Below are 22,018 nucleotides of genomic sequence, written 5' to 3'. Positions count from 1 at the left end.
TGGACTTCCAGCCATATCACGTGGTTCAAACTAACAGAGCTTGCGGCTTTCTACCCCGCATGCCATTGCAGCTTACTACACCACATCTCCTGTTTGCCATGTTATCACTGCTGCCTTGTCAATCAAAATATAGTATTATATCTAAAAACAAAGATGCTGTAACTTACCAAACGATAGCGTTGGTATGTTGATAGAGACAAAAAACACATAAACACACACACACACGTGTGTGTGTGTGTGTGTGTAGGTGTGTGTGTGTGTGTTTGTGTGTTTTTTGTCTCTATCAACTTACCAATGCTTTCGTTTGGTGAGTTACAGCATTTTTGTTTTTAGATATATTTTTCCCACGTGGAATGTTTCCCTCTATTATATTCAAAATATAGTATTATTCATAAATACCTCTGGGGTTTCAGAAGGCGTCTGCCCAAAAATTAAAAGACACAGAGAGAAGTGATACATATCAGTGGAAGGAGCACCTCTCAAAGTTTCGATTCTTAATACACACTGTGGTGATGTTTCAGATCACATCACTGTCACATCACTGGAGGGAGAGGGGGGGGGGGGGCACAGGCATGTAGGAACATGACATCTATAAGAGTGACACATTTTGCATTTTGCGTTCTTGAATTCACTAAATGCAAGCCAGTTGTGACAGTTCAAGGTCAATTTCATACCAGATATCAGGTAAAGGCTCCAACAGACAAAACAGTCAATAGGTAGTACAACACATTCCGTGAAATTGGCTGCTTATATGGAGCAAATAACAGGCGGGCCATGGCAATTGTCATCCGAGAAGGTGAAGTTCGTATGGAAATCATTTATCAGGAGATCAAAGAAACAGATCACAAGTGCAAGCAGAGAACTGAATGCTGACTATATGAGACAATATGCTTTGTTTTTGCTTTTGTAATGACTTGCAGCAGCTACTGTAATGTGAGCTAAAAACTTGGAGAGCTGCACTATCCACTGATACCCTATTTTGTTATTTTCTATATGTCTTGTACTTTTCATGTTGTTGTCTTTTGAAACCCCAGAGCTACTTATGAATAACCCTGTATAAGTCAGTGTTTTTTCTCCTCATCTGCTGCAAACTACAGAGTTTAAACAAAGACCGCCCTTTACAGGCTTCAGCAGTTGACAGATTATTGTGGAGGATTGAAATCTGATGTATCAATGTCTTTCTTTAATATGTCCACCTCTGTAGCTGAGCTGTCAGTGTGTCTGTCATGTGTAGGACATGGGCTGAATTCTTTGTACTGCCAGGGATTTTGTCTTTTTTGAGGACTGAAAAGGGGAGCACTCAGCCATGTGAGGCTAACTGAGTAGCTACTCAAATGAGATACAACGCCTCCAAGGTTCAGGGTCCTCTGGTTTTGATAGTGGAGTGACTTCTGTAGTTTTACTCTTTTCCCATCTGTGAGCCCCAGAACATGAGGAATGCTACATTTATTGCTGTTTCTTCAAGCTATCTTCCATAGCCAAGGTCGCTAAAGTAAGGAACGCATGTTGTGATGGTCCGCTTACCTGTTGTCTGACGTTGCACTTGTTCTGCGATAACTTGAAGTTTCATGTCTTGCTGTACCATAAATATATCCAGGAAACTAATGATATGAAGGATATTATCAAATGATTAGACTGAACAAGAAATGAATTTTAAAAGATAGTTATCTCACTTTTTTTTGCAATATACCATAGTTGATGGCCTGTTCCGGTTTTACGGTTTCCAGTTTATACCTCTTCCACTGTGAACGCATAAGAGAGAAAACTCACCCAAACATTAATCATAGTCACAGTATTTGTTAAGTTTCACAGTGGCATAATATGCAGTGACAGAACAATGAAAGTGACAGTGCACATGAAATAATTTGCAGTAAAATGAACAAAATTAATGACATGGTCCAGTAACTAGAAGAACACTTTTAGGCTGTATATTTACTAGTTCACCCAAGATTTTAAGACACAAAGATATTCCTCAGTTTCAGACTATTTACAAATGTATTTGTCATGAATATTATGTTGGGGAGCAGAATGTCCTTTCATGAATACAATGTTAGTATCATGCTATGTAGGCACAGTCTTTCAGTCAAACTAACATAACAGTGTTATCCGAATGCTTGCCTATCACAAAATCTAATGAAATCTGTTACAGAGATATCTATGCACTGGCCAGCTGCAGATAGCCAATTTTGGAAGAGGTGTGGTTATTTAAAGACAAGTGTAAGAACACGATGTGATTTCTGAAACTACTTAGTGTTTTGAGATTTGGCCAGGTTAGATTTTACTATATATTGAAGGAGGGTCCATGGTTGGCATCCATTTATCAGCTCTGCCAGGCTCTTGTCTCCCACCGGAATGAAATGGTACAAATTCAAAAAACATTCTAAAACACTTCAGGGACCTGCCGCATATATTCTTCTGCATCTGAGTTTTAAACATCCCCACCACATGTTCAGTATTACCATTAGACTGAGGATGAAATGGAGGAGTTGTGAGATGATGAACACCAGTAGCCTGACAAAAAGATACAAATTCTCAAAAAATAAATCACAGTATGCACAAGTCCCTCAATTACAAAAATCTTAGAGAGGGCCGAAATAGTGGCCACTGTGCACGCGGATGAACAATGCGCCATGTGGGAAGATTTGGAACAGTCATTCACTACAATGAGCCAATACTGAAGAGCCCATCAAAATCAATACGTAGACACTTCCACAGATGCTGTGGCATTGGCCAGGGTGAAAAAGATGCTGTCATGACCACATATTGCTGAAAACAGTGAGCATAAGTGAATCAATAAAGCATGTAATGTCCCCGTCTGTGTGTGGTCAGCACACATGCCAGGAGCCAAATCTGAGAGGTGAGTGGTCACCTAATGACTGACATGCAGAAGCCACAGTACATTATGGCATAAGGAAGTAAGAATCTCAACAGGGGAGCAGTATCCTTCACAGTTAACTGTAGAACCCCATCAGATGCAGAAAGGTAGAGCAGGAGGGAGACATAACTATGCAAGAGATCCAAGGCAGGGCCTGGAGGTTTTTCTGACCAGCTGTGCTGCACATAAGAGAGAATCCACTTAGTACAGCATCCACGGCAATGGTCAATCCCATCATGGCACTAGTGATCAGAAAACTACAGACAGCATTCTGCTTCTCAATATCTAAATAGAAACAAAGCAACTCGTCCTTATCGAACATTGGGTCTGGCCCGATTGGAAGGTGAAATAAGGCATCAGCATTGGTGTGTCGCAACATCAGCTGGTAATGGATCTGATAATGATAACAGGAGAAGAAGAGAGTCCACCACTGCAAACAATGTGCTGCCTTGTCCGAAACAGAAGATGAAGGGTTAAAAATGGCAACTAATAGCTTGTGATCTGGGATTAATGGAACTTAGAGCCATACAAGAAGACGTGAAATTTCTTGAGTGCATACACAATTGCTAAAGCCCCCTTTTCAATCTGAGAATACTGCTGCTGAGGAGGAGTTGAAGTTTTAGAAGCATAAGCACTGAGTCATTCAGATCTGTCCATGTATTTTTGAACCAACAACATGCCAAGACCATTCTGAGTGGCATCTGTAGCCAACATGAGATGCTGACCCAGCTGAAAAGTGGCCAGACACAAGGCAGATTGAAGCTTAGATTTAAGCAAAATAAACACTTGGTCACAAGCTGGGGAGCAAAAAAGGCACAATATAATGCAAAAGTGTGTGCAGGGGTTGAGCAACAGTGGATGCAATCAGTAAAACCATATGGTAGTACGCAACTTTAGCTAGAAATTCCCCTAGTTCCTTAATGGAGGTCAACTGTGGCAAAGCCGCAATTGTGTCAACATGATGATGCAATGGCTTGACCCCTGTACAAGAAACTACTCAACTGATGGCTGAAAAAATTGAGATTTGGAAAGGTTGCACTTGAGACCCGCAGACTGAAAAAAAGAAAATGACGATCGAGATGGTCGAGGTGGCCTTTGGTGAAAGAATCCAAAACAATTATATCATCTAGGTAATTGATGCAGCCAGGTACAGAGGCTATCAGCTGTTCTAAAAAATGCTGAAAAATTGTGGGCATGCTAGTGACACCAGAAGGCAAGCATTGATATTGGCACAGGCAGAAAGTTGTATTGACAACAAGAAGGCATCTGGTGGCCACGTCCAAGGGGAGCTGGAGGTATCCTCCTGACAAATCACTCTTGGAAAAGTAGTGGCCACCTCACAATTTTGCGAGCAACTCATCATGGTGGGGCAAAAAGAATATATCTGTCATGACACTGAAGTCCCCTCAGAGGTGAAGCTTACCCGTCAGCTTCTTAACAATGACCAGTGGTGTAGCCCATTCATTGGAAAAAATAGGCCAAATGACATCAAGCAATGTCAGTCTATTCAGCCTCGACCGAGTCGCACAATGTGACAGGCACCTGTCATGCCAAAAAAAACTGAAGTGGGAAGACTCTTTCACGGTAATGTGGGCCTGAAAACTGGAAGCCCCTGTGATGCTGAGTTGAAGGTTGTACTGTTGCAATCGCTTCCTTGACATCCTGAACACCTACAGTGTGCCTAACAGGGGTTGACTGAGCAGCTTCCAATACGTGCATCACATCAGTCACATGCATTCTGTCACAGTAATAGGTAGAGAGAAGCTTGCACATTTCATCAAATGATAACCTGGCCGGTTCTTGCAGAGGCACAAGTTGGCACAACAATTGATAAATACATGGTGAAAGACAGGAAAGGAAGAAAGCTCTACACAGGTTTGCATCATTCAAATGAAAAAGCTAGAAATGTTGGTATAAATGTGTCTCATAAGAGTCCCAGTCTTCAGCCAGTCATCGTATGCCAGAGAAGGATGACCATTGCACAGATGGGAGAGTGACCTGCCATGAACATGGAGATGCCACTTGACTTAGGGCGGTGGTGAGAACCTGCTGTTGTTCTGCAAAAGCCTGCTGGTGAGCAATGATAGGTTGGAATATTTATTCCATTGAGACATTCATCGGGTGACTTAGCACTGATGTTAACATGCAGAGAAAACGTAACCCTCATTTGTCACCAAGTTTGCTATAGCAAGAACAAACACGATTTATGAAGCATAGTGCTTTATAGAGAAATGTGTAAGATGCAATAAAATGCAGGTTGTGAATGGCACTGGGCACATTGACTGAACAACAGTAAGATGGGTTACAGAATAGGTGCAGCACTCATTAGGAATCACTTAAATAATACTGTTTCTTTGGTGGCTCACCAGAGTGTGTCAAGGGGCTGACCCAGGTGGCCTCTATAAGCAGAATGTGGCCTGTATGAATGCATGATCTCTGAAATCATGCACATCGTGAGTGAAGGTACGTCACATAATATGGACTCATAAGACTTGATTTTAGGTTGGCTTTTGAATAACATATTTCAGGTTATCCACAAAAGTACAGGGAACATTGTTATTATGTCTGATCTAAAATCCCCTACTTGTAAGTATGGCATCCATTGTGAAATAACCATTTCATGATTCTAAATTATTCAAAATCCCAATTATTGGCTGAATTAACTAGTGAGCAGTATTGTTTGATTCAAAAAATTATGGTAATATAGTTATATTGTCAAAGTTCAAAACCTTGCAGTCGTTAAAGGAGAATAGGTGATTGAAATTTAGAGAAGCTGAATTTTTTATGTCAGTTATTTTGTCAGTTAATTAAATTTGGTTAATTCCAATTATGTTCTTGGAAAGACAGGAATTACTACTGCCCATGGCTCCATGAAAAGTCTGCCAACTTTTAAAGCCTTGTAACATATGATCCTCAATAAACACAGTGGCCTGCTGCAGTTGTGTAATTATTGTGTAGACAGCAGTCATTCACTAGCAGCATTATCACTACATTAGACTGATACTGTTAGCTACATGGTAAACATCAACCATTGTCTAAAGATGACTGTGCAGTCTTTAGCCAAAAGTTCATGAAGTTTGAACCAGCTCATGTTGTTGGAAGACCAGAATGATATAATAGTATTTAGTTCTACTGAGATCTCTTAGGTAGTGCTATGTATCTAAATATGTTACAACTAATCCTCATACTCTAATTAATGGCTAATGTTTTTCTTGTTAAGGTATGATATGAGGACAGAATAGAACTTAAGTGTGGATATCAAAAGTAATGGTAAAGTGTGTCGGCATGTCAGTTACATTTATATAGTTCAGATTTGTTGGAAGGTACACTGAAATGAATTCGTAGTATGTTGTTAATTAAGCACTTTTGCATTTGGTGACAGCTCACAAACAGGTTAAATGCAGCAGCTGAAAGAAGTGCAGCATCTTTCGATACACTTGAAACATTTTTACTCCAGATACATTTTCTCAGATCAAAACCTGTACTCATATGAAGCCTTTGGACAGCACTGATAAAGTTGAAAAAATCTGGATAGCATATAGGCACAAAATCATTATGTTTTCCATTATGTTGTTCTTCATGCATTTAATGACTTTTCCTCTTGTTAATAACTTGGAAATCGTTACTTCATTATGAAAATCATTGTTGATTCTAATTAAGTTATGAATTGATAATTATTCAATAGTGAAAGTATTTTATGAATAATTTTCTGTGTATGAGCTTCTGCATAGCTTCCAGCAAATGTCAACTACATACATACCATACTTAATTCAAATTCTTCAATGGACAATAATACAGATGAAGTGTCTTTCTTTTTTGCCAATCGATTTGACTCCTGTGTGGGGCATAACCTTTGCTGAGGTGTCTGTTGCATGTTTAGGATCCTGTCATTATTTTGTTGTATTGGGAAGACTGATTGACATATCACTTAACACTTCATTAGAAGTCTTCATGTGAAGGAGGATTCACACATTTTACTGCACTGCACAATGTACACTAAAAGTTTCATACATATCAAAAGCAAAGATAAAAACAACTATATTAAATGAAAGAGAACATACAAAAGATAGTGGCTCACAATATATACAGTGAGACCACAGATACTCATTTAAATTCTTTGGCAAATCTTAACACACCCACTTCAAAACATTTAAATAATCATCTTAAAAAATACCTAGACCCATTTAGTCCACAAATTCGTAATGTTTTTTTTCTTTTTCCTCAATCCTTTCTACTACTGGCATATCATTTGTCTGCAAGTAAAGTATTTTTACAGCTTTTTTGGATACACCTTCCCATGTACTAATGATCCGAACATTATCGGAATGCTTTGACCTTTTATGCTTTGGTGGATTGACAAGAAAATTTAATGCACTCTGGTTATAAATAAAGTTGTATGCTTATTATAGCTTATCGGTTCATACAAAAGCTTCTTCAATAAATAAGTCTCGACAAGCCTCAGAAAGAACCATATACCCAGCCTTTGTGTTAGAAAGAGCAACAGTTGCCTGCTTAGCACTTTGCATAAAACTACAGAGCCACAAAACTTAACAATAAAAGCAGCACATGATTTTCTATCTAAAGAACAATTTGCCCAGTCTGCATCTACAAAACAACAGAATTCTAAATCAGCTTTTGTAAATTATAGATAATAAGTCTTAGTTTCCTTCAAATATATCAAAATGTCTTAGCACATTCCCAATTTTTATCATTATATGAATTATTAAACTGGCTAAAATAATGCACATGGAAAAAAATATCTGGTTTTATGAGTACTGACAAATACATCTAGCTTTTCATTAGGGCTTTGTAAAGGAAATCATCAGTCTTATTTTCTTTTCAAATCAGAAAATCAAGTATAGATCCAATAGTAGTTTTTGCAATTTTACAATTTGTCATACTGAACCTTTCCAATAGCTGATCAGTTTACTTCTCTTGATTTCAAGCTAACACTTTACTAATCTTATCACATTTAATTTCCATCCCTAACCAGGTTTTAGCTATTCCTAAGCCCTTTGCTTCAAACCAAGCTTAATTTTTCAAGAATTCACTCTCACAGGCATCATTTGAAAAAGTGTAGAAATCATCTATAAATAAGATTGTAGCAACTTGTGTTTTATTAATTAGCAAGGTACTAGTCTATACCTTTTGTACCCAAAACGGTTAAAAACGTCATTTACCCTTTTATTTCACACTCTGGATGATTGTTTTAACCCGTACCCCTATAGCACTTCAAAACTTTATCTTTATTATTATAAATATTATACCCTTCAGATTGCTTTGATAAAGTTTTCTCTTTGAGAATGCAATTTAAAAAAGCCACCTTCACATGAATATGTGTGATGTTTAAATCTAGTTCAACAGATATAGCCATTAGAATTCTAAGTGTAGAACACCTTACCACGGTTTCATCGGAATCACTCCCAGGATTCTGGTTTCTGAGTTTTACCACGAACTTAGCACAATGCTACACTTTACCTTCACTGCTGACTCCTATCTTGAACACCACTTACACTGCACAACACTGCCACTTCCTGGAAAATTTGTGATTTACCAAGTACTGTTGTCTTCAAAATCTTGTATCGCTTTGTTCATAGCATGTCTCCATTCTTCTGCATCAGGTCTGGAAATGGCCATCTGTACAGTTGTGGGTCTTTGATTTGATCTGAAGTTCCAGGAGAAAAATATGTCTCATGATTATCAAACCTTTTATTTCATCAACAAAAATAATCATTCATTAGTTTTTGAAAATATAATGTAACTGGATAGACAAAAAAATCTACTGACTAAGCAACAGCAGGATAACACACACATAGAAAGGCTAAGGAACTTATCAAGCTTTCAGAGCTGTGGCTGCTCCTTCTGGCAAAAGGGTACAAGGGGATGGAAAAGAGGTGAAGGAAAAACGACTGATGAGATGTAGGAAATGGGGAGCTAGTGTTATCAGCAAATAGAAATATTTTAGAATCACCTGTAATACTAGAGGGCACATCATTTACATAAATAAGGAACAGTAGTGGCGCCTGGCCCCAACACTGATCCCAGGCACACTCCCAATTTGATTGTGCCCCACTCAGACCCCACACCATAGCCATTCTCAACACTGTGGATAATGATCTTATGCTGTCTGTAGTTACATCTACAGGGATACTCTGTGAATCAAACAATGGTAAACCAGGATGGAATGTAACAATATAATGAGAAGGAAAGTTGCTACTCACCATATAGCGGAGATGCTGAGTTTCAGATAGGCACAACAAAAAGTCTCTCACAATGAAAGTAATAGACACACATACATGTGTAACACACACACACACACACACACACACACACACACACACACACACACACTCATGCAAATGCAACTCAAACACATGACTGCAGTCTCAGACAACTGCAACCAATGGTTTCAGTTGCCTGAGACTGCAGTCATGCATGTGAGTTGAGTCTGCATGAGTTTGTGTGTGTGTGTGTGTGTGTCTATTATTGACAAAGGCTAATGGCTGAAAGCTTTAATTGTGAGAGTCTTTTTGTTGTGCCTATCTGAGACTCAGCATCTCCACTATATGGTGAGTAGCAACTCTCCTTTCATAATATTGATACTCTGTGAATCACACTTAAGTGCTTGGCAGAGGTTTCATAAAACCTCCTTCACAATAATATGCTGTTATTCCTCTCTCAAACAGTGCAGAAAAAATTAACATGTATATCTTTTCATGCAACCTCTGATTTCCATTATTTTCTTCCAATATTTTTGCATTCGGAGAAAGAAGTTAGTGATTGAAATTTTTGAGAAGATCCTGCCACAAAAAGAAATGCCTTTGTTTTAATGATGTCCACCCCAAATACTGTGTCACGTCTATGACACTTTCTCCCCTATTTCTTGATAATACAAAACATGCTGCTCATCTTTAGAATTTCTTAGTGCACTCTATTAATCCTTTCTCATAAGATCCCACACTGCACAGCAATACTCCAAAAGAGGATGGACGAGCACAGTGTAGGCAATTTCTGTAGTAGATCTTACAGTGGAAAATCCAGGATGGAACATAACAATGTTATGAAAAGGATAGTTACTACGCACCATATAGTGGAGATGATGAGTCACAGATAGGCACAAAAAAAACACTGTCACAAAATAATTTTTTAGCCAACAAGGCCTTCGTCAAAAATGGACCCCCCCCCCCCCCCCCACACACACACACACACACACAAACACTAATGCAAACACCTCACATACAAACGACCACATGACCACTGTCTCTGGGAGCTGGAGCTAGACTACGAGGAGCAGCAGCACACGATAGGAGAGGCAACTGGGTGGGGGTAAGGAGGAGGCTGGGGTGGGGAGGGGGAAGGATACCAGGGTAGGAGTTGGTGATGGTGAAGTGTTGCTGGGACCATCCAGGGATGAGGTGGAGAGAGGGTAGGGCAGCTGGGCACAGTTGGGAGGTTAGACAGAGGGCGAAGGAATGGGTGTAAATGAAAAGGAGAGAAGTAAAAAGACTGTGTGCATTAGTGGAATAGAGTGCTGGAGTAGGAACAGGGAAGGGCTAGATCAGTGAGGGCAATAACTAACAAAGGTTGAGGTCAGGAGGGTTATGGGAATGTGGGATATATTGCAGGTAGAGTTCTCACTTGTGCAGTTCAGAAAAGCTGGTGTTGGTGGTAAGGATCCATACAGCATAGGCTGTAAAGCAGTCACTGAAATGAAGAAATTTGTACTGGGCGATGTTCTCAGCAACGTGGTGGCCCACTTGTTTCTTGGCCAGAGTTTGTCGGTGGCCATTCATGCAAAGAGACAGCTTGTTGGTTGTCATGGCCATGTAGAATGCAGCACAACAATTGCAGCTTAGCTTGTAGATCTCATATGACTGGTTTCACAGGTAGCCCTGCCTTTGATGGGGTAGGTGACATTTGTGATAGGACTGGAGCAGGTGTTAGTGGGAGGATGTATGGGACAGGTCTTGCATCTAAGTCTATTACAGTGATGAACCATGAAGCAAGGGATTTGGAGCAGGGGTTGTGTGGGGATGAATGAGTATACTGTGTAGGTTTGGTGGATGGCAGAATACCAGCATGGGAGGGGTGGGAAGGGTAGTGGACATTTCTCATTTTGAGCATGATGAGAGGTAATTGAAACCCTGGCAGAGAATGTAATTCAGTAGCTCCAGTCCTGGATGGTACTGAGTTATGAGAGGAATGCTTCTCTGTGGCTGGACGGTGGGATTTTGGGTATGGTTGGCAACTGTAAAGATAAGGCATGTACAAGATTGTCAGGGTAATTACATCCTGTAAAGGCCTCAGGGTGGCTAGGCTGTATGAAAGGACCTTCTTGATATGGAACTGGTGGGAGCTGTTAAAGTGGAAGTATTCCTGGTGGTTAGTAGGTTTGATATGGACAGTTACTGGTGTAGCCTATTTTGAGGTGGATGTCAACATCTAGGAAGGTGGCCTGTTGGGTTCAGTAGGACCAGCTGAAGCGAATTGGGGAGAAGGTGTCAAGGTTCTGGATAGGGTGTCCCCACCCTCGATCCATATCATGAAGATGTCATCAATAAATCTGAACCAGTTTAGGGGTTTAGAATTCTGGGTGTTTGGGAAGGATTCCTCAAGACAGCCCATGAGTAGTTTGGCTTAGGATGATGCCATGTGGCTGGCCATAACCATACCCCAGATTTGTTTGTAGGTAATGCCTTCGAAGGAGAAACAATTGTGGATGAGGGTATAGTTGGTCATGGAGAACAGGAAGGAGGTTGTTGGTTTGGAATACATTGGGTGCTGAGAAAGGTAATGTTCAATAACAATAAGGCCAAGGGCATTAGGGATGTTAGTGCAATGGGAGGTGGCATCAACAATGATGAGCAGGGCAACATGTGGTAAAGGAAAAGGAACTGTGGAGAGTCGGTGGAGGAAATTGTTTGTATCTTTTATGTAGGAGGGTAGGTTATGGGTAATAGGTTGAAGGTGTTGGTCTACGAGAGTGGATATTCTCTCAGTGTGGGCACAGTGGCTGGCCGCCATAAGTGGTTGGGTTTGTGGACTTTAGGAAGAATGTAGAAGGCAGAAGTGTGGGGAGTGGTAGGGGTGAGCAGAGAGATGGATTCTAGGGAGAGATTCTGGAATGGGCCTAAGGATTTGAGGAGAGACTAGAGATGCTGCTGGATTTCTGGAATGGGGTCACTGTGGCTATCTGACAGCTAATAGAGTCCTTCTGCCAGGTAATCCTTGCCTGTCAAACAACAGTGGTGGGGCCTTTGACTGCAGGTTGTGTCATAAGGTCAGGATCAGGTTTTAGTTGCTGGACTGCAGTTCTTTCTGTGGATGTAAGGTTAGTTTGGATGTTGAGGGATTTGTGGAATGATGGTGAGGCAAGGTTCGAGCTTAAGAAATTCTGGAAAGTTAACAGGGGGTGATTTGGGGCAGTAGGGGTGGATCACAGTTGGATGGAGGAGTGACCTGAGTCAGGCACAGTTCAACATTGGTCTTTGGTTGAGTCTGATTGGTGGTGAAAGAGTGTTTCCACTGTAGTGACTGGGAGAAGGAGAGAAGAACTTCAACAAGTCCTGCATGACTGAATTTCAGAACGGGGCAAAACGTCAGGCATTTGGAAGGGACTGATATTTCTGTGGGCCTAAGGGTTTTGGAAGGAAGGTTCATAACGATGTTTCATGTCTGTTTAGGTTCTGGATTCTGTGTGGTAGTGGGAGGGCGTTTTGGATGGTGGGGTAAAAGTAGTAGGTCTGCGAGACAGGTTTTGGGAGAGGTTTCGAAGTTGTTGTATATGAGGTGAACAGTGGTACTCCAATAACGAAGTAGGAAGTGAGCAGGGTGGAGAGTTTTTTGAGGTGGCATTGTGCATGTTACTGTAGTCCCTGGAGGGCAAGGGTTTCAGTGCATGTTATACCTGTAATAGACCTAGATAAAAGACCTGTCCCATACATCCTCCCACCACTACCTACTCCAGTCCAGTCACAAACATCACCTATCCCATCAAAGGCAGGGCTACCTGTGAAACCAGTCATGTGATCTACAAGCTAAGTTGCAGCCACTGTGCCTCATTATTCATGGGCATGACAACCAACAAGCCATCTGTCTGCATGAATGGCCACTGACAAACTGTTGTTGTTGTTGTGGTCTTCAGTCCTGAGACTGGTTTGATGCAGCTCTCCATGCTACTCTATCCTGTGCAAGCTTCTTCATCTCCCAGTACCTACTGCAACCTACATCCTTCTGAATCTGCTTAGTGTATTCATCTCTTGGTCTCCCTCTACAATTTTTACCCTCCACGCTGCCCTCCAATGCTAAATTTGTGATCCCTTGATGCCTCAAAACATGTCCTACCAACCGATCCCTTCTTCTAGTCAAGTTGTGCCACAAACTTCTCTTCTCCCCAATCCTATTCAATACCTCCTCATTAGTTACGTGATCTACCCACCTTATCTTCAGCATTCTTCTGTAGCACCACATTTCGAAAGCTTCTATTCTCTTCTTGTCCATACTAGTTATCGTCCATGTTTCACTTCCATACATGGCTACACTCCATACAAATACTTTCAGAAATGACTTCCTGACACTTAAATCTATACTCGATGTTAACAAATTTCTCTTTTTCAGAAACGATTTCCTTGCCATTGCCAGTCTACATTTTATATCCTCTCTACTTTGACCACCATCAGTTATTTTACTCCCTAAATAGCAAAACTCCTTTACTACTTTAAGAGTCTCATTTCCTAATCTAATTCCCTCAGCATCACCCAATTTAATTTGACTACATTCCATTATCCTCGTTTTGCTTTTGTTGATGTTCATCTTATATCCTCCTTTCAAGACACTGTCCATTCCGTTCAACTGCTCTTCCAAGTCCTTTGCTGTCTCTGACAGAATTACAATGTCATCGGCGAACCTCAAAGTTTTTACTTCTTCTCCATGAATTTTAATTCCTACTCCGAATTTTTCTTTTGTTTCCTTTACTGCTTGCTCAATATACAGATTGAATAACATCGGGGAGGCTACAACCCTGTCTCACTCCCTTCCCAACCACTGCTTCCCTTTCATGTCCCTCGACTCTTATAACTGCCTTCTGGTTTCTGTACAAATTGTAAATAGCCTTTCGCTCCCTGTATTTTACCCCTGCCACCTTTAGAATGTGAAAGAGAGTATTCCAGTCAACATTGTCAAAAGCTTTCTCTAAGTCTACAAATGCTAGAAACGTAGGTTTGCCTTTTCTTAATCTTTCTTCTAAGATAAGTCGTAAGGTTAGTATTGCCTCACGTGTTCCAACATTTCTACGGAATCCAAACTGATCTTCCCCGAGGCCCGCTTCTACCAGTTTTTCCATTCGTCTGTAAAGAATTCGCATTAGTATTTTGCAGCTGTGACTTATTAAACTGATAGTTTGGTAATTTTCTCATCTGTTAACACCTGCTTTCTTTGGGATTGGAGTTATTATATTCTTCTTGAAGTCTGAGGGTATTTCACCTGTCTCATACATCTTGCTCACCAGATGGTAGAGTTTTGTCAGGACTGGCTCTCCCAAGGCCGTCAGTAGTTCTGATGGAATGTTGTCTACTCCCGGGGCCTTGTTTCGTCTCAGGTCTTTCAGTGCTCTGTCAAACTCTTCACGCAGTATCGTATCTCCCATTTCATCTTCATCTACATCCTCTTCCATTTTCATAATATTCTCCTCAAGTACATCGCCCTTGTATAAACCCTCTAAATACTCCTTCCACCTTTCTGCCTTCCCTTCTTTGCTTAGAACTGGGTTGCCATCTGAGCTCTTGATATTCATACAAGTGGTTCTCTTCTCTCCGAAGGTCTCTTTAATTTTCCTGTAGGCAGTATCAGATAGATACTGACAAAGTGTTACCAAGAAACAACTGGACCATCCTGTTGCTGAGAATACCATCCAACACGACTTTCTTCATTTGAATGATTGCTTCACAGTCTGTGCCATACGGATCCTTCCCACCAACACCTCAAACTTCATTAGTCATAGTCCACACTCATTTAGCTCCTGGCCAGTTCCCATTCCAGCACTACACAACCTTCTGTTCCACCAATGAACCCAGTCTTTTTATTTCTCTCCTTTTCCACTACCTCCATCTCTCCTGCCCTCCATCAAATCTCCCGACTGCACTTGGCTGGCCTACCCTCTCTCCACCTTGTCCCTGCATGCCCCCCAGCAGGACTTCACTGACAACCACCCCTACCCTGCTATACCTCCCCCTCCCCACCCCAGCCTCCTCCTTATCCCTACCCAGTTGCTTCTCCCATCACACAATGCTGCTGCCGCTCATAGTCTGGCTTCAACTGCCAGAGGCTGTGGTCATGTGTGTGTGTGAGTTACATTTGTGTGTGTGTGTGTGTGTGTGTGTGTGTGTGTGTGTGTGTGTGTGTGAGAGAGAGAGAGAGAGAGAGAGAGAGAGAGAGAGAGAGAGAGAGAGAGAGAGAGAGATCTATTTCTGAAATAGGCCTTTTTGGCTGAAAGTTTATTTTGCGACAGTCTTTTTGTTGTGCCTAGCTGCGACTCAGCATCTCCACTATATGGTCCGTAGTAGATCTGTTGCATCTTCTACGTGTTCTGTCAGTAAATCACAGTCTTTGGTTTGCTTACCCCACAACATTTTCTATGTGCTCTTTCCAATCTAAGTTGTTCTCAATAGTAATTCGTAGGTGTGTAGTAGAATTTATGGCCTTCAGATTTGATTGATTTACATGTTACCAAAGTTTAACATATTCCTTTTCGCACTCATGTGGATGACTTTAGACTGTTGGTTATTTAGGGTCAATTACTAATTTGTTCACAGTACAGATATCTTATATAAATCATCTTGCAATTGGTTTTGATCTTCTGATGACATTGTTGTTGTTGTTGTGGTCTTCAGTCCTGAGACTGGTTTGATGCAGCTCTCCATGCTACTGTATCCTGTGCAAGCTTCTTCATCTCCCAGCACCTACTGCAGCCTACATCCTTCTGAATCTGCTTAGTGTATTCATCTCTTGGTCTCCCTCTACGATTTTTACCCTCCACGCTGCCCTCCAGTACTAAATTGGTGATCCCTTGATGCCTCAGAACATGTAGTGCCAACCGATCCCTGCTTCTATTCAAGTTGTGCTCAAACTTCTCTTCTCCCCAATTCTATTCAATACCTCCTCATTAGTTATGTGATCTACCCATCTAATCTTCAGCATTCTTCTGTAGCACCACATTTCGAAAGCTTCTATTCTTTTCTTGTCTAAACTATTTATTGTCCACGTTTCACTTCCGTACATGGCTACACTCCATACAAATACTTTCAGAAACGACTTCCTGACACTTAAATCTATACTCGATGTTAACAAACTTCTCTTCTTCAGAAACCCTTTCCTTGCCATTGCCAGTCGACATTTTATATCCTCTCTACTTCGACCATCATCAGTTATTTTGCTCCCCAAATAGCAAAACTCCTTTACTACTTTAAGTGTCTCATTTCCTAATTTAATTCCCTCAGCATCACCTGACTTAATTCGACTACATTCCATTATCCTCGTTTTACTTTTGTTGATGTTCATCTTATATCCTCCTTTCAAGACACTGTCCATTCCGTTCAACTGCTCTTCCAAGTCCTTTACTGTCTTTGAGAGAATTACAATGTCATCGACGAACCTCAAAGTTTTTATTTCTTCTTCATGGATTTTAATTCCTACTCCGAATTTTTCTTTTTTTTCCCTTACTGCTTGCTCAATATACAGATTGAATAACATCGGGGAGATGCTACAACCCTGTCTCACTCCCTTCCCAACCACTGCTTCCCTTTCATGTCCCTCGACTCTTATAACTGCCATCTGCTTTCTGTACAAATTGTGAATATCCTTTCGCTCCCTGTATTTTACCCTGCCACCTTCAGAATTTGAAAGAGAGTGGTTCCAGTCAACATTGTCAAAAGCTTTCTCTAAGTCTACAAATGCTAGAAACATAGGTTTGCCTTTCCTTAATCTATCTTCTAAGATAAGTCATAGGGTCAGTATTGACTCACGTGTTCCAACATTTCTATGGAATCCAAACTGATCTTCTACGAGGTCGGCTTCTACTGGTTTTTCCATTCGTCTGTAAGGAATTCATGTTAGTATTTTGCAGCTGTGACTTATTAAACTGATAGTTTGGTAATTTCCTCATCTGTCAACACCTGCTTTCTTTGGGATTGGAATCATTATATTCTTCTTGAAGTCTGAGGGAATTTCACCTGTCTCATACATCTTGCTCACCAGATGGTAGAGTTTTGTCAGGACTGGCTCTCCCAAGCTGTCAGTAGTTCTAATGGAATGTTGTCTACTCCCGGAGCCTTGTCTCAACTTAGGTCTTTCAGTGCTCTGTCAAACTCTTCACGCAGTGTCATATCTCCCATTTCATCTTCATCTACCTCCTCTTCCATTTCCGTAATATTGTCCTCAAGAACATCACCCCTGTATAGACCCTCTATATACTCCTTCCACCTTTCTGCTTTCCCTTCTTTGCTTAGAACTGTGTTTCCATCTGAGCTCTTGATATTCATGCAAGTGATTCTCTTTTCTCCAAAGGTCTCTTTATTTTTCCTGTAGGCAGTATCTATCTTACCCCTAGTGAGATAAGCCTCTACATCCTTACATTTGTCCTATAGCCATCCCTGTTTAGTCATTTTGCACTTCCTGTCAATTTCATTTTTGAGACGTTTGTTTTCCTTTTTGCCTGCTTCATTTACTGCATTTTTATATTTTCTCATTTCATCTATTAAATTCAATATCTCTTCTGTTACCCAAGGATTTATATTAGCCATCATCTATTTACCTACTTGATCCTCTGCTACGTTTACTATTTCATCTCTCAAAGCTACTCATTCTTCTTCTACTAGTTACTACTGTTGCTGGTCACAACTGTTCCCCTGTGTAATGAAACATGATAAAATATTCTGTGTCAGTTCAAAGTATATGCACAATTTTTGAAGCAACCTGTGTATCTGAACAAAAGAGTAGTTTTAAACCATAGTTTCAGAGCTTCTTAAACCTCAGATACGAGGTGGTATATAAAAGATTGAAGTATTTGAATTTTATGCGTAAATGGTCAAAGTTAACTGAAATACCACTAGGTGTCTCTCCATACACCAGTGGTGAGCTGAGTGGTTTGATACATTGTTAGTGTTTGTAATGTTTCTATGAGTTTGCAGTTTTGGAATGACTGACCCAAAAGAGTAATGTGTCTGCATACAGTTTGGTTTAAAACTTGGGAAAAACCACTGCAGAAATGCACAAAAAAGTGGAGAAAACTTTTGGTGACAACACAGTCACAGATTTATGACTGGTATAAGTATTTCAAAAATTGGCATACACCAATTGATAGTGACAACAATTCTGGTCAGCCAGCAAATTGCATCACACTATAAAATGCTCAGAAAGTGAAGGATCTGATTCGGAAAGACTGCAGACAGTCCATCCAAGACGTCTGTAACACCTAGGGAATATTTCTTAAAAGACATTATAGTCACCATTGACTGTATAAAATATTTATTATTACTATTGCAATTTCGGCCTTGTGGGCATTTTCAAGTAACACTGCAAAGTTACATTCTGTCAGAATATAAAACTATCCGACATTAGTACATGTCATAGTCAAAATGCAGCCTTTTGACTGTGGGAGTCCCACAAGATCTGATGAGTATGACACTTATTACATTGTAATATGTTGTTAAGTATATACTGGACTGTCAATGTTACCACCATTCTAGTAATCTATCACACATACAAGATTATTAGAACGATGGTAACATTGACAGTTCAGTATATATTTAACAACATATTATGATGTAATAAGTGTCTTACTCATCAGATCTTGTGGGACTCCCACAGTCAAAAGGCTGCATTTTGACGACGACATGTACTCTTGTCAGATTGTTTTATATTCTGACAGAATGTAACTTTGCAGTGTTACTTGAAAATGGCCATAAGGCCAAAATCGCAATAGTAACAATAAATATTTTATACAGTAAATGGCGACTATGACGTCTTTTAAGAAATATTATATGACTGTGAATCCCAACCATGAGAAGTTAATCTAGGGAATAAGTTGAAGCTTAGAGTTATGCTACATGTGTGCATATTCTGTCAGAAGAATTAAATATGAGAAGGCTTGCAGACAGGTTTACACCATGACAGCTTCAAGGCAATCAGAAGGAACATTGCTTGGAAGTCTGCTGGGAACTTAAATAACTGCTTCAGTACAATCCAAACTTGCCACTGGTGAGGAAAGTTGGGTTTATGGATATGACCCTGAACTAAGGAGCAAAATGCCTCTGAAGCTCAGACAAAGTAAGCTCAACACGTCAAGAGTGACATTAAGTGTTTGAGGGGAGACAGGAGGAGAATAGTAAGAGTCAGTCAGGCTCCTACTGTCATCTCGTACAGACCTGGAAAGTGCCAAGTTACGTATTTAGCTTCTTCTGTGTTTTCTTAGTGGTACACTCTGCCATGCACCATGTGGTGTCTTGTGGATATGTATGTAGATGTTGAACAAGTCGAGAGAAGTGGCTTCCGAACGACTAAGACGGAAGCAGGATCACCAAGGGCATTAAACATCATGCCGCTCTATGAAATATTCATAAATGCAAAATAATGCTCATGAAAAAGGGGAGATGAGTCAATAATCTCTGATTACAACATTACTGGTAAACTTACGGGAACTGACACATCTTCAAAATTTTCAAACATTATGCCAAAAAACAATGTCAGACAGCAAGAACATGTAAAATCAGTAAGAAGATTTGCAATGGCATTACCAGAAAAAGCCTGTACTGCTTCACTCGACATTAAAATTTTGTGGGCAACAATGTCTCTATGATTCCTGGAGCATTAGTCTTGTCAATACAAAGTACATCAACAGTAAAACAGTTCTGACCACCATGAACACCAGTGTTAGTAAAAGCAAACCTAACAATGGAAAATCCAGGATGGAATGTAACAATATTATGAAAAGGAAAGCTGCTACTCACTATATAGCGGAGACGTTGAGTCACAGACAGGCACAAAAAAAGACTGTCACAAATAAAGCATTCGGTCAGTAAGGCCATCATTAACAATAGACACACACACACATATATGCAAACTCTCACACACGACTGTAGTCTCAGGCAACTGAAACCACATTCAGTTGCTTGTGTGTTTGTGTGTGTGTGTGTGTGTGTGTGTGTGTGTGTGTGTGTGTGTGTGTGTGTCGGCCAAAAGCTTTATTTGTGAAAGACTTTTTGTTGCCCTTACCTGCGACTTAGCAGCTCCACTATATGGTGAGTGGCAACTTTCGATTTCATAATATTGTTAAGAGCAGACCTAGCATTGTACCATGAAGATGTGCATGACTAGCAAACAACTATTGATAAATATCAGGAATGTGGAAAAGTGCAGTGCATCCATTAAGGAAACAGCATACAAACTCTGTTGTTACCTTCTGTAAAGTTCTCATTTAGTGTCTGTGGTTATGAAGCTGATCTGACAGAAGATGTCAAAGTAACTTAGGGCTGTACCGTGAGGATAGGGGCTCACTGATATGACTCACGCTAATGTGCAATACACATGCTAACAGAACTGCAATTGGAATCACTAGAAGAAATGGTACATTATTAGAGAACTGAAATCTGAGCCAGACTGTGCAATATTTCCACTGCCTCCGTGATATGCCTACATCTAATGCAGTGATCATGAGTATCAAGTCAATGCAATCAGGGCAAATAAGGATGCCTACGTAGCAATTTTTTACTCACACCGTATCCAAAACAGGTCTTTCATGCATTGCACAGGGTGGGCAAGAAATCCCAATACACATCATCGTCATCAGTTTTTTGCTAAATTAGCAGGTCCTTTGCCTCTCCATTTCCTGCAATCTATTGCTTCCTTCTTAAGGCTGCTGTATGTTGTACCACCCATCACGCCATCCTGTATCTGAAATCTCTTCCTTCCTCGCTTCTTTTTCCCTTTTACATAACCTTCTACCACTGTTTTTATCAGTCCATCATTCTTTCGTAATATGAGCTCAATCCAATTTCTTTTTCTTCTTTTTATTACATCTAGTAACTGTCTTTTCTCTCCCACTCTTCTCAGTACCTCTTCATTTCTTACTCCATCCAACTTATTCTTTTCATCCTCCACCATGTCCACATCTCAAAAGCCTCCAGCCTTTCTCTGACTTTCTTCCTCAAAGTCCATGTTTCAGTGCCATAGAGAAGAACGCTCCATACAAAACATTTTATGAGTCTTTTCCTCAGTTCTCTGTCCAGACTGCTGCAGAAAATTCTCCTTTTATTTTATAAAATGCCTCTTTTTCCATTGATATCCTTGTTTTAATTTCTGTGCTGCAGTTCCAGTTGGTGCCTAACCTGCTTCCAAGATATTTAAAATTTTGCACCTGTTCTAATATTTCACCATTCAGCATAATTTTTATTTCTTTATTCCCTCCTTTTGTTTTCTTTGGTTAATTTTCATTCCATAATTTTTTCCCTTAGCTTCAGTGGGTTCCATTAAATCCTGTAATTATTTTTCCCCTGTGGCCAGAAGGACCAAGTCATCAGTAAACCTAAAACACCCTACTCTTCTTCCTCCAATTTCTACTCCTTTGTCATCTAATAAGCATTGGTCAATCATATTTTCCAAGTAGAAGTTGAAAAGAGTAGGTGATTGACAACATTCCTGTCTTACTCCTTTTCTTAGTCCAATCCAGTTTGTACTTTCTCCTCTCACTTAAACTCAGGCTTTTTGATTCAGATATGAGTTTACAAGTCTTCTGGTTTTCCAGTCCACTCTCTTTTCCCTCATTATAGTCGCCAGCTTGCCCCAAGCCACATTGTCAAATGCCTTTTATAGATCGATGAAGCACATATAGAGGTCTCTCCCTTTTTCAGTAAACCTTTCTCCAAATATTTGTAGGAGCCCTATTGCATCTCTGGTGCCCGTATTCCAACTAAAGCCAAACTGCTCCTTGCCAAGATTCTCCTCCATTACTTTTTCAAGTTGTGACCTTCACTTCTCTCTTTGCTCCATTTCTTTCACTGATCTTTCCTCTTCTTTCTTCCTTCTTCATACTGCGGCTGTATCTCATGGTTTTCAATGCAGAAATGTAGTGAGAAGGGGGCACATGTGTGTGGT

The 22,018-nt window shown here is 40.3% G+C and overlaps 1 protein-coding gene across 1 annotated transcript in view; it reads left to right on the top strand.

Annotated features, from left to right (window-relative positions):
• The window catches only part of LOC124796150 (SCY1-like protein 2), a 404,810-nt gene that overhangs the window by 336,310 nt on the left and 46,482 nt on the right, over positions 1-22,018 (top strand). The window contains exon 11 of the mRNA XM_047260241.1: positions 11,393-11,395. Coding sequence (XP_047116197.1) covers positions 11,393-11,395 — 3 coding nt within the window. The remainder of the gene's footprint in view (positions 1-11,392; positions 11,396-22,018) is intronic.

The sequence above is a fragment of the Schistocerca piceifrons genome, chromosome 4 (genome assembly GCF_021461385.2).
Source record: "Schistocerca piceifrons isolate TAMUIC-IGC-003096 chromosome 4, iqSchPice1.1, whole genome shotgun sequence".
In the NCBI taxonomy this organism is placed as follows: domain Eukaryota; kingdom Metazoa; phylum Arthropoda; class Insecta; order Orthoptera; family Acrididae; genus Schistocerca; species Schistocerca piceifrons.
The sequence above is the reverse complement of the archived record's forward strand: the minus strand, read 5'-3'. Positions and strand labels throughout refer to the sequence as shown.